The 18,135-nt window shown below is 34.9% G+C and overlaps 1 protein-coding gene across 3 annotated transcripts; it reads right to left on the bottom strand.

The window, feature by feature from the left end:
• Positions 1–354: 354 nt before the first annotated feature.
• Positions 355–14,977, bottom strand: LOC133977078 (uncharacterized). 3 transcript variants are annotated; one of them, XR_009924903.1, is made up of 6 exons: positions 14,917–14,977; positions 11,816–11,899; positions 10,945–11,049; positions 5,482–5,518; positions 1,046–1,912; positions 355–902 (listed from the first exon to the last, which is right to left on the bottom strand). XR_009924903.1 is itself a non-coding variant. In XM_062415214.1 (5 exons), the coding sequence occupies exons 1-5, from the start codon at positions 14,972–14,974 to the stop codon at positions 1,531–1,533; spliced, it is 666 nt and encodes a 221-aa protein (XP_062271198.1). In that variant the 5' UTR covers positions 14,975–14,977; the 3' UTR covers positions 986–1,530. The 3 variants fall into 3 exon arrangements, 1 of the variants encoding a protein (XP_062271198.1); XR_009924902.1 differs by lacking the exon at positions 355–902 and having other exon boundaries at positions 986–1,408; positions 1,464–1,912; XM_062415214.1 differs by lacking the exon at positions 355–902 and having other exon boundaries at positions 986–1,912.
• Positions 14,978–18,135: the final 3,158 nt, after the last annotated feature.

The raw sequence follows: 18,135 nt of genomic DNA, 5'->3' as shown, positions 1-18,135 counted from the left end.
GCTTGTGAATCAGTGTGATCTGTGTTCTACGACATGGCTGCTTGTGAATCAGTTTGATCTGTGTTCTACGTCATGGCTGCTTGTGAATCAGTGTGATCTGTGTTCTACGACATGGCTGCTTGTGAATCAGTGTGATCTGTGTTCTACGTCATGGCTGCTTGTGAATCAGTGTGATCTGTGTTCTACGACATGGCTGCTTGTGAATCAGTGTGATCTGTGTTCTACGTCATGGCTGCTTGTGAATCAGTGTGATCTGTGTTCTACGTCATGGCTGCTTGTGAATCAGTGTGATCTGTGTTCTACGTCATGGCTGCTTGTGTCTGAATGACTGAATATTGTCTTTAATTAGTTTTACTGCGTGAGCGTGGATCAGCCTTTATGGAACCGCTTCAGCCCGATCTCATTTGTTAGGCTCATTCAAGTCAGGTGTTCGACAATAAGGGCCGGAGCCCTGGACTACACCTGGACTACACCTGGACTACACCTGGACTATCCCTGGACTACACCAGGACTATACCTGGACTATCCCTGGACTACACCAGGACTACACCTGGACTATCCCTGGACTACACCAGGACTACACCAAGACTATCCCTGGACTACACCAGGACTATCCCTGGACTACACCAAGACTACACCTGGACTATCCCTGGACTACACCAAGACTACACCTGGACTATCCCTGGACTACACCTGGACTATCCCTGGACTACACCAGGACTATACCTGGACTACACCAGGACTATACCTGGACTATCCCTGGACTACACCAGGACTATACCTGGACTACACCAGGACTATACCTGGACTATCCCTGGACTACACCTGGACTATCCCTGGACTATCCCTGGACTACACCAGGACTATACCTGGACTATCCCTGGACTACACCTGGACTATCCCTAAACTACACCTGGACTATCCCTGGACTACACCAGGACTATACCTGGACTAAACCTGGACTATCCCTGGATTACACCTGGACTTCATCTGAACTGTACCTGGACTACACCTGGACTATCCCTGGACTACACCTGGACTACACCTGGACTATCCCTGGATTACACCTGGACTTCATCTGAACTGTACCTGGACTACAACAGGACTATCCCTGGACTTCATCTGAACTGTACCTGGACTATCCCTGGACTACACCAGGACTACACCAGGACTATACCTGGACTATCCCTGGACTAAACCTGGACTACACCTGGACTATCCCTGGACTACACCTGGACTACACCTGGACTATCCCTGGACTACACCTGGACTATCCATGGACTACACCTGGACTTCATCTGAACTGTACCTGGACTACACCAGGACTATCCCTGGACTTCATCTGAACTGTACCTGGACTATCCCTGGACTTCATCTGAACTGTACCTGGACTACACCTGGACTACACCTGGACTTCATCTGAACTGTACCTGGACTATCCCTGGACTTCATCTGAACTGTACCTGGACTACACCAGGACTACACCTGGACTTCATCTGAACTGTACCTAAACTTCAGGGCAGGAACTTCTCATGAGGAGGGAGGGGCTCGTTGCTGATTAGGTGGAACTTCTTGTGCTATAGGCAAGAGGAGCTTTTCATGAGATGGTACAGGTTTGCTCTCGAGTAGGAAGGTGTTGTTGTGGGTCGGGAGGGTCTTGTTGTCCAGCAGTAGAGGCTTGTTGTGGGTCGGGAGGGTCTTGTTGTCCAGCAGTAGAGGCTTGTTGTGGGTCGGGAGGGTCTTGTTGTCCAGCAGTAGAGGCTTGTTGTGGGTCGGGAGGGTCTTGTTGTCCAGCAGTAGAGGCTTGTTGTGGGTCGGGAGGGTTAGGGTCCTCTCTCGCTGGTGGTTTCTGCAGCAGAGCTTCAGCAGGACGAGCATACCGAGCAGCAGGATCATGGAAACAGCAACAAATCTGCAACAGAACAAATCATTCATTATGGCCGATTGTGATGCAGTAATGTATTAAAGTAATGTATTAAAGTATTAAAGTAATGTAGTAATGTATTAAAGTAATGTAGTAATGTATTAAAGTAATGTAGTAAAGTATTAATGTATTAAAGTATTAATGTATTAAAGTAATGTAGTAATGTATTAAAGTATTAAAGTAATGTAGTAATGTATTAATGTATTAAAGTAATGTAGTAATGTATTAAAGTATTAAAGTAATGTAGTAATGTATTAATGTATTAAAGTAATGTAGTAATGTATTAAAGTAATGTAGTAATGTAGTAATGTATTAAAGTAATGTAGTAATGTATTAAAGTAATGTAGTAATGTATTAAAGTATTAAAGTAATGTAGTAATGTATTAAAGTAATGTAGTAATGTATTAAAGTAATGTAGTAATGTATTAAAGTAATGTAGTAATGTATTAAAGTAATGTAGTAATGTATTAAAGTATTAAAGTAATGTAGTAATGTATTAAAGTAATGTAGTAATGTAGTAATGTATTAAAGTAATGTAGTAATGTAGTAATGTATTAAAGTATTAAAGTAATGTAGTAATGTATTAAAGTAATGTAGTAATGTAGTAATGTATTAAAGTAATGTAGTAATGTAGTAATGTATTAAAGTATTAAAGTAATGTAGTAATGTATTAAAGTAATGTAGTAATGTATTAAAGTATTAAAGTAATGTAGTAATGTAGTAATGTATTAAAGTAATGTAGTAATGTATTAAAGTATTAAAGTAATGTAGTAATGTATTAAAGTAATGTAGTAATGTATTAAAGTATTAAAGTAATGCAGTAATGTATTAAAGTAATGTAGTAATGTATTAAAGTAATGTAGTAATGTAGTAATGTATTAAAGTAATGTAGTAATGTATTAATGTATTAAAGTAATGTAGTAATGTATTAAAGTATTAAAGTAATGTAGTAATGTATTAAAGTATTAAAGTAATGTATTAAAGTAATGTATTAAAGTATTAAAGTAATGTAGTAATGTATTAAAGTATTAAAGTAATGTAGTAATGTATTAAAGTATTAAAGTAATGTAGTAATGTATTAAAGTATTAAAGTATTAAAGTAATGTATTAATGTATTAAAGTAATGTAGTAATGTATTAAAGTATTAAAGTAATGTAGTAATGTAGTAATGTATTAAAGTAATGTATTAATGTATTAATGTATTAAAGTAATTTAGTAATGTATTAATGTATTAAAGTAATGTATTAATGTATTAAAGTAATGTATTAATGTATTAAAGTAATGTAGTAATGTATTAAAGTATTAAAGTAATGTAGTAATGTATTAAAGTAATGTAGTAATGTATTAAAGTATTAAAGTAATGTAGTAATGTATTAAAGTATTAAAGTAATGTATTAAAGTATTAAAGTAATGTATTAAAGTATTAAAGTAATGTAGTAATGTATTAAAGTAATGTATTAAAGTATTAAAGTAATGTATTAAAGTAATGTATTAATGTATTAAAGTAATGTATTAATGTATTAAAGTAATGTAGTAATGTATTAAAGTAATGTAGTAATGTATTAAAGTATTAAAGTAATGTAGTAATGTATTAAAGTAATGTAGTAATGTATTAAAGTATTAAAGTAATGTAGTAATGTATTAAAGTAATGTAGTAATGTATTAAAGTAAAGTATTAAAGTATTAAAGTAATGTAGTAATGTATTAAAGTATTAAAGTAATGTATTAAAGTATTAAAGTAATGTATTAAAGTATTAAAGTAATGTAGTAATGTATTAAAGTAATGTATTAAAGTATTAAAGTAATGTATTAAAGTAATGTATTAATGTATTAAAGTAATGTAGTAATGTAGTAATGTATTAAAGTAATGTATTAATGTATTAAAGTAATGTAGTAATGTATTAAAGTATTAAAGTAATGTATTAAAGTAATGTAGTAATGTATTAAAGTATTAAAGTAATGTAGTAATGTAGTAATGTATTAAAGTAATGTATTAAAGTAATGTAGTAATGTATTAATGTATTAAAGTAATGTAGTAATGTATTAAAGTATTAAAGTAATGTAGTAATGTATTAAAGTAATGTAGTAATGTAGTAATGTATTAAAGTAATGTAGTAATGTATTAAAGTAATGCAGTAATGTATTAAAGTAATGTAGTAATGTAGTAATGTATTAAAGTAATGCAGTAATGTATTAAAGTAATGTAGTAATGTATTAAAGTATTAAAGTAATGTAGTAATGTATTAAAGTAATGTAGTAATGTATTAAAGTAATGTAGTAATGTAGTAATGTATTAAAGTAATGTAGTAATGTATTAAAGTAATGTAGTAATGTATTAAAGTATTAAAGTAATGTAGTAATGTATTAAAGTATTAAAGTAATGTAGTAATGTATTAAAGTAATGTAGTAATGTATTAAAGTATTAAAGTAATGTAGTAATGTATTAATGTATTAAAGTAATGTAGTAATGTATTAAAGTATTAAAGTAATGTATTAAAGTAATGTATTAATGTATTAAAGTATTAAAGTAATGTAGTAATGTATTAAAGTATTAAAGTAATGTAGTAATGTATTAAAGTATTAAAGTAATGTAGTAATGTATTAAAGTAATGTAGTAATGTATTAAAGTAATGTAGTAATGTATTAAAGTATTAAAGTAATGTATAAAAGTATTAAAGTAATGTAGTAATGTATTAAAGTATTAAAGTAATGTAGTAATGTATTAAAGTATTAAAGTAATGTAGTAATGTATTAAAGTAATGTAGTAATGTATTAAAGTAATGTAGTAATGTATTAAAGTATTAAAGTAATGTAGTAATGTATTAAAGTATTAAAGTAATGTATTAAAGTATTAAAGTAATGTAGTAATGTATTAAAGTATTAAAGTAATGTAGTAATGTATTAAAGTATTAAAGTAATGTAGTAATGTATTAAAGTATTAAAGTAATGTATTAAAGTATTAAAGTAATGTATTAAAGTATTAAAGTAATGTAGTAATGTATTAAAGTATTAAAGTAATGTATAAAAGTATTAAAGTAATGTAGTAATGTATTAAAGTATTAAAGTAATGTATTAAAGTATTAAAGTAATGTATTAAAGTATTAAAGTAATGTAGTAATGTATTAAAGCATTAAAGTAATGTAGTAATGTATTAAAGTATTAAAGTAATGTATTAAAGTATTAAAGTAATGTATTAAAGTATTAAAGTAATGTAGTAATGTATTAAAGTATTAAAGTAATGTAGTAATGTATTAAAGTATTAAAGTAATGTATTAAAGTAATGTATTAAAGTATTAATGTATTAAAGTATTAAAGTAATGTATTAAAGTATTAAAGTAATGTAGTAATGTAGTAATGTATTAAAGTATTAAAGTAATGTAGTAATGTATAAAATAGAGATTTTATGCCTGTTTTGATGACAGGACAGTGAAAAGATGACAGGAAATAATAATAATAGGAATTAAAGGAAATGAAGGAAGCAGAGAAGTTCACAGCTTCTGTGTTTTATAGAAACAAAGATGAATTTGAAAGGATCATTAAAGCTGATTGATTCTTACATCACAGCGAGGATGATCCAGTTTCCAGGAGTAGAGACTGGAGAGAAATGAGAAGAAGAAGAAACATGGTTGGACACAAAGGAAGGAGGAAGACGTGACTTATGAAAACATTAATATCAGAGAAATAAGAGCCTACTGCTAGGGTTAGGGTTAGTCTAGTCTAACCTCTACTGTCTCACTTCATTACTAAACTACTAACAGAGTCTAGAAGTCTTTCTACTGTCTCACTTCATTACTAAACTACTAACAGAGTCTAGAAGTCTTTCTACTGTCTCACTTCATTACTAAACTACTAACAGAGTCTAGAAGTCTTTCTACTGTCTCACTTCATTACTAAACTACTAACAGAGTCTAGAAGTCTTTCTGCTGTCTCACTTCATTACTAAACTACTAACAGAGTCTAGAAGTCTTTCTACTGTCTCACTTCATTACTAAACTACTAACAGAGTCTAGAAGTCTTTCTACTGTCTCACTTCATTACTAAACTACTAACAGAGTCTAGAAGTCTTTCTGCTGTCTCACTTCATTACTAAACTACTAACAGAGTCTAGAAGTCTTTCTACTGTCTCACTTCATTACTAAACTACTAACAGAGTCTAGAAGTCTTTCTACTGTCTCACTTCATTACTAAACTACTAACAGAGTCTAGAAGTCTTTCTACTGTCTCACTTCATTACTAAACTACTAACAGAGTCTAGAAGTCTTTCTACTGTCTCACTTCATTACTAAACTACTAACAGAGTCTAGAAGTCTTTCTACTGTCTCACTTCATTACTAAACTACTAACAGAGTCTAGAAGTCTTTCTACTGTCTCACTTCATTACTAAACTACTAACAGAGTCTAGAAGTCTTTCTACTGTCTCACTTCATTACTAAACTACTAACAGAGTCTAGAAGTCTTTCTACTGTCTCACTTCATTACTAAACTACTAACAGAGTCTAGAAGTCTTTCTACTGTCTCACTTCATTACTAAACTACTAACAGAGTCTAGAAGTCTTTCTGCTGTCTCACTTCATTACTAAACTCTACTAACAGAGTCTAGAAGTCTTTCTGCTGTCTCACTTCATTACTAAACTACTAACAGAGTCTAGAAGTCTTTCTACTGTCTCACTTCATTACTAAACTACTAACAGAGTCTAGAAGTCTTTCTGCTGTCTCACTTCATTACTAAACTACTAACAGAGTCTAGAAGTCTTTCTGCTGTCTCACTTCATTACTAAACTACTAACAGAGTCTAGAAGTCTTTCTACTGTCTCACTTCATTACTAAACTACTAACAGAGTCTAGAAGTCTTTCTACTGTCTCACTTCATTACTAAACTACTAACAGAGTCTAGAAGTCTTTCTACTGTCTCACTTCATTACTAAACTACTAACAGAGTCTAGAAGTCTTTCTACTGTCTCACTTCATTACTAAACTACTAACAGAGTCTAGAAGTCTTTCTACTGTCTCACTTCATTACTAAACTCTACTAACAGAGTCTAGAAGTCTTTCTGCTGTCTCACTTCATTACTAAACTACTAACAGAGTCTAGAAGTCTTTCTACTGTCTCACTTCATTACTAAACTACTAACAGAGTCTAGAAGTCTTTCTGCTGTCTCACTTCATTACTAAACTACTAACAGAGTCTAGAAGTCTTTCTGCTGTCTCACTTCATTACTAAACTACTAACAGAGTCTAGAAGTCTTTCTACTGTCTCACTTCATTACTAAACTACTAACAGAGTCTAGAAGTCTTTCTACTGTCTCACTTCATTACTAAACTACTAACAGAGTCTAGAAGTCTTTCTGCTGTCTCACTTCATTACTAAACTACTAACAGAGTCTAGAAGTCTTTCTACTGTCTCACTTCATTACTAAACTACTAACAGAGTCTAGAAGTCTTTCTACTGTCTCACTTCATTACTAAACTACTAACAGAGTCTAGAAGTCTTTCTGCTGTCTCACTTCATTACTAAACTACTAACAGAGTCTAGAAGTCTTTCTACTGTCTCACTTCATTACTAAACTACTAACAGAGTCTAGAAGTCTTTCTACTGTCTCACTTCATTACTAAACTACTAACAGAGTCTAGAAGTCTTTCTACTGTCTCACTTCATTACTAAACTCTACTAACAGTCTAGAAGTCTTTCTACTGTCTCACTTCATTACTAAACTCTACTAACAGAGTCTAGAAGTCTTTCTACTGTCTCACTTCATTACTAAACTACTAACAGAGTCTAGAAGTCTTTCTACTGTCTCACTTCATTACTAAACTACTAACAGAGTCTAGAAGTCTTTCTGCTGTCTCACTTCATTACTAAACTACTAACAGAGTCTAGAAGTCTTTCTACTGTCTCACTTCATTACTAAACTACTAACAGAGTCTAGAAGTCTTTCTACTGTCTCACTTCATTACTAAACTACTAACAGAGTCTAGAAGTCTTTCTACTGTCTCACTTCATTACTAAACTACTAACAGAGTCTAGAAGTCTTTCTACTGTCTCACTTCATTACTAAACTCTACTAACAGTCTAGAAGTCTTTCTACTGTCTCACTTCATTACTAAACTCTACTAACAGAGTCTAGAAGTCTTTCTACTGTCTCACTTCATTACTAAACTACTAACAGAGTCTAGAAGTCTTTCTACTGTCTCACTTCATTACTAAACTACTAACAGAGTCTAGAAGTCTTTCTGCTGTCTCACTTCATTACTAAACTACTAACAGAGTCTAGAAGTCTTTCTACTGTCTCACTTCATTACTAAACTACTAACAGAGTCTAGAAGTCTTTCTACTGTCTCACTTCATTACTAAACTACTAACAGAGTCTAGAAGTCTTTCTACTGTCTCACTTCATTACTAAACTACTAACAGAGTCTAGAAGTCTTTCTACTGTCTCACTTCATTACTAAACTACTAACAGAGTCTAGAAGTCTTTCTACTGTCTCACTTCATTACTAAACTACTAACAGAGTCTAGAAGTCTTTCTACTGTCTCACTTCATTACTAAACTACTAACAGAGTCTAGAAGTCTTTCTACTGTCTCACTTCATTACTAAACTACTAACAGAGTCTAGAAGTCTTTCTACTGTCTCACTTCATTACTAAACTACTAACAGAGTCTAGAAGTCTTTCTACTGTCTCACTTCATTACTAAACTACTAACAGAGTCTAGAAGTCTTTCTACTGTCTCACTTCATTACTAAACTACTAACAGAGTCTAGAAGTCTTTCTACTGTCTCACTTCATTACTAAACTACTAACAGAGTCTAGAAGTCTTTCTACTGTCTCACTTCATTACTAAACTACTAACAGAGTCTAGAAGTCTTTCTACTGTCTCACTTCATTACTAAACTACTAACAGAGTCTAGAAGTCTTTCTGCTGTCTCACTTCATTACTAAACTACTAACAGAGTCTAGAAGTCTTTCTGCTGTCTCACTTCATTACTAAACTACTAACAGAGTCTAGAAGTCTTTCTACTGTCTCACTTCATTACTAAACTACTAACAGAGTCTAGAAGTCTTTCTACTGTCTCACTTCATTACTAAACTACTAACAGAGTCTAGAAGTCTTTCTACTGTCTCACTTCATTACTAAACTACTAACAGAGTCTAGAAGTCTTTCTACTGTCTCACTTCATTACTAAACTACTAACAGAGTCTAGAAGTCTTTCTGCTGTCTCACTTCATTACTAAACTACTAACAGAGTCTAGAAGTCTTTCTACTGTCTCACTTCATTACTAAACTACTAACAGAGTCTAGAAGTCTTTCTACTGTCTCACTTCATTACTAAACTACTAACAGAGTCTAGAAGTCTTTCTACTGTCTCACTTCATTACTAAACTACTAACAGAGTCTAGAAGTCTTTCTGCTGTCTCACTTCATTACTAAACTACTAACAGAGTCTAGAAGTCTTTCTACTGTCTCACTTCATTACTAAACTACTAACAGAGTCTAGAAGTCTTTCTGCTGTCTCACTTCATTACTAAACTACTAACAGAGTCTAGAAGTCTTTCTGCTGTCTCACTTCATTACTAAACTACTAACAGAGTCTAGAAGTCTTTCTACTGTCTCACTTCATTACTAAACTACTAACAGAGTCTAGAAGTCTTTCTACTGTCTCACTTCATTACTAAACTACTAACAGAGTCTAGAAGTCTTTCTACTGTCTCACTTCATTACTAAACTACTAACAGAGTCTAGAAGTCTTTCTGCTGTCTCACTTCATTACTAAACTACTAACAGAGTCTAGAAGTCTTTCTACTGTCTCACTTCATTACTAAACTACTAACAGAGTCTAGAAGTCTTTCTACTGTCTCACTTCATTACTAAACTACTAACAGAGTCTAGAAGTCTTTCTGCTGTCTCACTTCATTACTAAACTACTAACAGAGTCTAGAAGTCTTTCTGCTGTCTCACTTCATTACTAAACTACTAACAGAGTCTAGAAGTCTTTCTACTGTCTCACTTCATTACTAAACTACTAACAGAGTCTAGAAGTCTTTCTGCTGTCTCACTTCATTACTAAACTACTAACAGAGTCTAGAAGTCTTTCTGCTGTCTCACTTCATTACTAAACTACTAACAGAGTCTAGAAGTCTTTCTACTGTCTCACTTCATTACTAAACTACTAACAGAGTCTAGAAGTCTTTCTACTGTCTCACTTCATTACTAAACTACTAACAGAGTCTAGAAGTCTTTCTGCTGTCTCACTTCATTACTAAACTACTAACAGAGTCTAGAAGTCTTTCTGCTGTCTCACTTCATTACTAAACTACTAACAGAGTCTAGAAGTCTTTCTACTGTCTCACTTCATTACTAAACTACTAACAGAGTCTAGAAGTCTTTCTGCTGTCTCACTTCATTACTAAACTACTAACAGTCTAGAAGTCTTTCTACTGTCTCACTTCATTACTAAACTACTAACAGAGTCTAGAAGTCTTTCTACAGTCTCACTTCATTACTAAACTACTAACAGAGTCTAGAAGTCTTTCTACTGTCTCACTTCATTACTAAACTACTAACAGAGTCTAGAAGTCTTTCTACTGTCTCACTTCATTACTAAACTACTAACAGAGTCTAGAAGTCTTTCTACTGTCTCACTTCATTACTAAACAGAGTCTGGACCACCAGAAGTCCTCAATAACACAGATCAGCTGTAAACCAACACGGCTCTGTTCTTATTCACCAGTTCAACCACTGGACAAGACTCACTGGCCTTAAACTGGTTTGTTTCAGATTAATCTAACAGATCTTCTTCCTCGGACCCCCCCCCCCCCGACCCCCCCCCCCTCCATACTGCGTCCACATCTTTTCTCCATCATTTGCTTCTATGGTTCCACATGATCAAAATTACATTTGATGGATTGATTGAAAAAGAAAAGTATTTAAAGGTCTCGCCCGTCTATCTGATCAGATAGACCCCCCTCCCTCCACCCCCCCCCCCCGGCGGTCTGTATGAGGTTGAACAGGTGGGTTTACCTGGAGTTCCAGTCGGTGTGGGAGCCGTCATGAAGTCTGGTGAGCTTTTGTTTCCACATCGCGAGTCAGCAAACATAGAGCACGGCTCCAAGATCACCTGATCATCTGATACACACACACTAATCAATACACACATACACACACACTAATCAATACACACATACACACACACTAATCAATACACACATACACACACACTAATCAATACACACACACACACACACTAATCAATACACACATACACACACGCTAATCAATACACACATACACACACACTAATCAATACACACATACACACACACTAATCAATACACACATACACACACACTAATCAATACACACACACACACACTAATCAATACACACATACACACACGCTAATCAATACACACATACACACACGCTAATCAATACACACATACACACACACTAATCAATACACACACACACACACACTAATCAATACACACATACACACACACTAATCAATACACACATACACACACACTAATCAATACACACATACACACACACTAATCAATACACACATACACACACACTAATCAATACACATACACACACACACTAATCAATACACACATACACACACACTAATCAATACACACATACACACACACTAATCAATACACACATACACATACACACACACACACTAATCAATACACACACACACACACACACACTAATCAATACACACATACACATACACACACACACACTAATCAATACACACACACACACACACACACTAATCAATACACACACACACACACACACACACACACTAATCAATACACACACACACACACACACACTAATCAATACACACTAGACCACATGTGGTTTGTACCTGAACATTCGGAGCAGAGTTTACATTCTGTTCCTGTGAACATGATGATTCCCTTTCTGCTGCCGCACTGCTTCACGAAGTAACCTGAGACACGTAAAACACGTTAAACACGTTAAACACGTAAAACACGTAAAACATCTAACACGTTAAACACCTAACACGTTAAACACGTAAAACACGTAAAACACGTTAAACACGTTAAACACGTTAAACATCTAACACGTAAAACACGTTAAACATGTTAAACACGTTAAACACCTAACACGTTAAACACGTAAAACACGTAAAACACGTTAAACACGTTAAACACGTTAAACATCTAACACGTAAAACACGTTAAACATGTTAAACACGTAAAACATCTAACACGTTAAACACGTAAAACACGTTAAACATCTAACACGTTAAACACGTTAAACACGTTAAACATCTAACACGTTAAACATCTAACACGTTAAACACGTTAAACACGTAAAACACGTTAAACATGTTAAACATCTAACACGTTAAACACGTAAAACATCTAACACGTAAAACACGTAAAACACGTAAAACACGTTAAACATGTTAAACACGTAAAACACGTTAAACATCTAACACGTTAAACACGTTAAACACGTTAAACATCTAACACGTTAAACACGTTAAACATCTAACACGTTAAACATCTAACACGTTAAACATCTAACACGTTAAACACGTTAAACATCTAACATGTTAAACATCTAACACGTTAAACACGTTAAACATCTAACATGTTAAACATCTAACACGTTAAACACGTTAAACATCTAACATGTTAAACATCTAACACGTTAAACACGTTAAACATCTAACATGTTAAACATCTAACACGTTAAACACGTTAAACATCTAACACGTTAAACACGTTAAACATCTAACACGTTAAACACGTTAAACATCTAACACGTTAAACACGTTAAACATCTAACACGTTAAACACGTTAAACATCTAACACGTTAAACACGTTAAACATCTAACACGTTAAACATCTAACACGTTAAACATCTAACACGTTAAACATCTAACACGTTAAACACGTTAAACATCTAACATGTTAAACATCTAACACGTTAAACATCTAACACGTTAAACATCTAACACGTTAAACACGTTAAACATCTAACACGTTAAACATCTAACACGTTAAACATCTAACACGTTAAACACGTTAAACATCTAACAAGTTAAACATCTAACACGTTAAACACGTTAAACATCTAACACGTTAAACATCTAACACGTTAAACATCTAACACGTTAAACACGTTAAACATCTAACACGTTAAACACGTTAAACATCTAACACGTTAAACATCTAACACGTTAAAAACGTTAAACATCTAACACGTTAAACATCTAACACGTTAAACATCTAACATGTTAAACACGTTAAACATCTAACACGTTAAACACGTTAAACATCTAACACGTTAAACACGTTAAACATCTAACACGTTAAACATCTAACACGTTAAACATCTAACACGTTAAACATCTAACACGTTAAACACGTTAAACATCTAACACGTTAAACATCTAACACGTTAAACATCTAACACGTTAAACATCTAACACGTTAAACACGTTAAACATCTAACACGTTAAACATCTAACACGTTAAACATCTAACACGTTAAACACGTTAAACATCTAACACGTTAAACACGTTAAACATCTAACACGTTAAACATCTAACACGTTAAACATCTAACACGTTAAACATCTAACACGTTAAACACGTTAAACATCTAACACGTTAAACACGTTAAACATCTAACACGTTAAACATCTAACACGTTAAACACGTTAAACATCTAACACGTTAAACACGTTAAACATCTAACACGTTAAACATCTAACACGTTAAACACGTTAAACATCTAACACGTTAAACACGTTAAACATCTAACACGTTAAACATCTAACACGTAAAACATGTTAAACATCTAACATGTTAAACATCTAACACGTTAAACACGTTAAACATCTAACATGTTAAACATCTAACACGTTAAACACGTTAAACATCTAACACGTTAAACACGTTAAACATCTAACACGTTAAACACGTTAAACATCTAACACGTTAAACACGTTAAACATCTAACACGTTAAACACGTTAAACATCTAACACGTTAAACATCTAACACGTTAAACATCTAACACGTTAAACACGTTAAACATCTAACACGTTAAACATCTAACACGTTAAACACGTTAAACATCTAACACGTTAAACATCTAACACGTTAAACATCTAACACGTTAAACATCTAACACGTTAAACACGTTAAACATCTAACACGTTAAACACGTTAAACACGTTAAACATCTAACACGTTAAACATCTAACACGTTAAAAACGTTAAACATCTAACACGTTAAACATCTAACACGTTAAACATCTAACATGTTAAACACGTTAAACATCTAACACGTTAAACACGTTAAACATCTAACACGTTAAACACGTTAAACATCTAACACGTTAAACATCTAACACGTTAAACACGTTAAACATCTAACACGTTAAACACGTTAAACATCTAACACGTTAAACATCTAACACGTTAAACATCTAACACGTTAAACATCTAACACGTTAAACACGTTAAACATCTAACACGTTAAACACGTTAAACATCTAACACGTTAAACATCTAACACGTTAAACATCTAACACGTTAAACATCTAACACGTTAAACATCTAACACGTTAAACACGTTAAACATCTAACACGTTAAACATCTAACACGTTAAACACGTTAAACATCTAACACGCTAAACACGTTAAACATCTAACACGTTAAACATCTAACACGTTAAACATCTAACACGTTAAACACGTTAAACATCTAACACGTTAAACATCTAACACGTTAAACATCTAACACGTTAAACATCTAACACGCTAAACACGTTAAACATCTAACACGTTAAACACGTTAAACACGTTAAACATCTAACACGTTAAACATCTAACACGTTAAACACGTTAAACACGTTAAACATCTAACACGTTAAACATCTAACACGTTAAACACGTTAAACATGCTAAACACAGGAAGTGTTACCTAGGGGACAGTTGCATCCTGCAGACAGCTGCTTAGCAGAGAGGTCAGAGGTCGCCATCAGCAGCACACATGTGATCATCTGGAAGTAAAGAGAACAGCTGAGAGTCCAGCAGCTGGTTGCTAGGATACGGATCTAGTCTGCAGCTTTAAACTGTAAATAAACTGAACTTTGTCAGCTGATTGTCTCCTAGCAACCAGAAACCAGTCTGCATACCTAAGGAAGCCTCGCCCCAAAACACACACCCACACACACACACACACACACACACACACACACACACAGGCTGGGGCGCCTCCAATAAACACATAAACTGATCAAACAATAACACCAGTACTGAACTATGTACTTTTACTGTAATACTGCAGTACTTTTACTGTAATACTGCATACTACATCGCTCATAATACTGCAGTACTTTTACTGTAATACTGCATACTACATCACTATAATACTGCAGTACTTTTACTGTAATACTGCATACTACATCACTATAATACTGCAGTACTTTTACTGTAATACTGCATACTACATCACTCATAATACTGCAGTACTTTTACTGTAATACTGCATACTACATCACTATAATACTGCAGTACTTTTACTGTAATACTGCATACTACATCACTCATAATACTGCAGTACTTGTACTAGTACTATAGTACTACAGTAAAGGATCATAGTACTGTAGTACTAGTACTATAGTACTACAGTACTTGTACTAGTACTACAGTACTAGTACTATAGTACTACAGTAAAGGATCATAGTACTGTAGTACTATAGTATAGTACTACAGTATTTGTACTAGTACTACAGTACTATACTATAGTACTACAGTACTAGTACTACAGTACTACAGTAAAGGATCATAATACTGCAGTACTTGTACTAGTACTACAGTACTATACTATAGTACTACAGTACTTTAGTAAAGCAGGTAACAGACTCACCTGTAAAACGTCCATGTCGTCCTCACGAGCTCTTCACTGAAAACACTGGCACGAGGAGGCTCCAAGTGGCTTTAAGAGCGCGAGCCGGTCCAGCCCACTTAAGCACGCACCCTGCTGACGTCACTACAGAAAGGAGGGGGGGGGGGTCGATTTCAAAATAGCGATACTACTGGCACGCGCTTCCTTTCACTGATCAGCGGGATCGATACCTGTTAGTTTATGTGCTCGTGAAGATGCACTCTCCTCAGTGCGCGCACCCGCAGCTCCTCCGCTGTTACTATTGTGTCGTGCACTAACAAGGAACATATGCGGCGCTCTGCGCGCTCCCTGACTCGCCAGGGGAAACCCTCCACCGAGGGGGGGGGGGGGGGTGGGGGGGCTCCTCAAACCCGCCAGGTGACTGACGTCAGGGTAAAGGCCTGTACCCATTAGTTACCTCTGGATGACGTCATCATAAATCAAAGCTGCTAATCAAAAGTATCTCCACATTCATAATAACCTTATAAATGCTTCCTTTAGGTCAGAACCTTATGAACCTACTAGAACACTGCTCATAGAACCTTATGAACCTACTAGAACACTGCTCATAGAACCTCATGAACCTACTAGAACACAGCTCATAGAACCTTATGAACCTACTAGAACACTGCTCATAGAACCTCATGAACCTACTAGAACACTGCTCATAGAACCTTATGAACCTACTAGAACACTGCTCATAGAACCTCATGAACCTACTAGAACACTGCGCTCCCAGCTCATAGAACCTTATGAACCTACTAGAACACTGCGCTCCCAGCTCATAGAACCTCATGAACCTACTAGAACACTGCGCTCCCAGCTCATAGAACCGTATGAACCTACTAGAACACTGCTCATAGAACCTTATGAACCTACTAGAACACTGCGCTCCCAGCTCATAGAACCTCATGAACCTACTAGAACACTGCGCTCCCAGCTCATAGAACCTCATGAACCTACTAGAACACTGCGCTCCCAGCTCATAGAACCTTATGAACCTACTAGAACACTGCGCTCCCAGCTCATAGAACCTTATGAACCTACTAGAACACTGCGCTCCCAGCTCATAGAACCTTATGAACCTACTAGAACACTGCGCTCCCAGCTCATAGAACCTTATGAACCTACTAGAACACTGCGCTCCCAGCTCATAGAACCTTATGAACCTACTAGAACACTGCGCTCCCAGCTCATAGAACCTTATGAACCTACTAGAACACTGCGCTCCCAGCTCATAGAACCTTATGAACCTACTAGAACACTGCGCTCCCAGCTCATAGAACCTCATGAACCTACTAGAACACTGCGCTCCCAGCATGCAGGCCTACTTGTGGTTCCTAGTATCTCTAACAGTAGAACGCGAGGCAGAACCTTCAGTTCTCAGGGTCAGAGGCGGACTGGGACAATAACCCAGGCTGGTATTTGACTCTCTTTTCATGCAGATATCAGATATATTATGATACAATTATTTTAATTATTATGTTTTATAACATTGCCAATAAAATAAAAGTAAATTGCAGGAATCCTATATCACACAAATAGAACAACACTCGGCTAATTTGATATCACAAATCCAGTGGTTCAGTGTTTCCAACAGAACTTTGAGAGACTTTGGCAGCTGGTCCCTGGTTTCACTCTGAGAGCATTAAGAGGTTATATCCAGAATGTTTTTGTGCTTTAGTAATTTAACTGCTGGTTATATAGGTATGAACGATGATGACACACAAAGCACAGGAAATAAATATCACCAGGTAATAAATGTTCCAATCAGACTATCAAACAAAGCTCTGAAACACAGAAAGCAGAAGTGATTATCTAAGTTCAGCTAGTTTATTACTGAGGAACATTGTCTTCTAATAACTAAACTAACTGTCTGCTGATCAATGAAAGCATGAATGGAGCTATCGTTATCTTTCTAGATAGTACGGCTAAAGTCAACGATGTGGTCGAGACAGGTGTAGTTATCCATGATACCTTTGTCCCGGTTCTCCCGCTGGTTAGTCCAGCTAAAAAGGTAATGATCTCTAATGCTCCCCCGTTTATTAAAAATGAAACCCTGATCAATGAGCTGTAAATCTCCCCTGCTCAAACATGTAGTGTGTCACCGCAGACAGGTGTACATGGTGTTAAAAGATACCTCTGCTGATCTGAATCTGTCGTTTAATTTTAAGGTGGACGGGTTTAATTATATGGTGTTCGCTTCATCTAATGCCATGAAATGTTTCGCGTGTGGTGAAGAGGGGCATTTGA

This window comes from Scomber scombrus, unplaced genomic scaffold, assembly GCF_963691925.1.
Source record: "Scomber scombrus unplaced genomic scaffold, fScoSco1.1 SCAFFOLD_167, whole genome shotgun sequence".
Taxonomy (NCBI): domain Eukaryota; kingdom Metazoa; phylum Chordata; class Actinopteri; order Scombriformes; family Scombridae; genus Scomber; species Scomber scombrus.
This window is presented reverse-complemented; position numbering and strand designations above follow the sequence as displayed.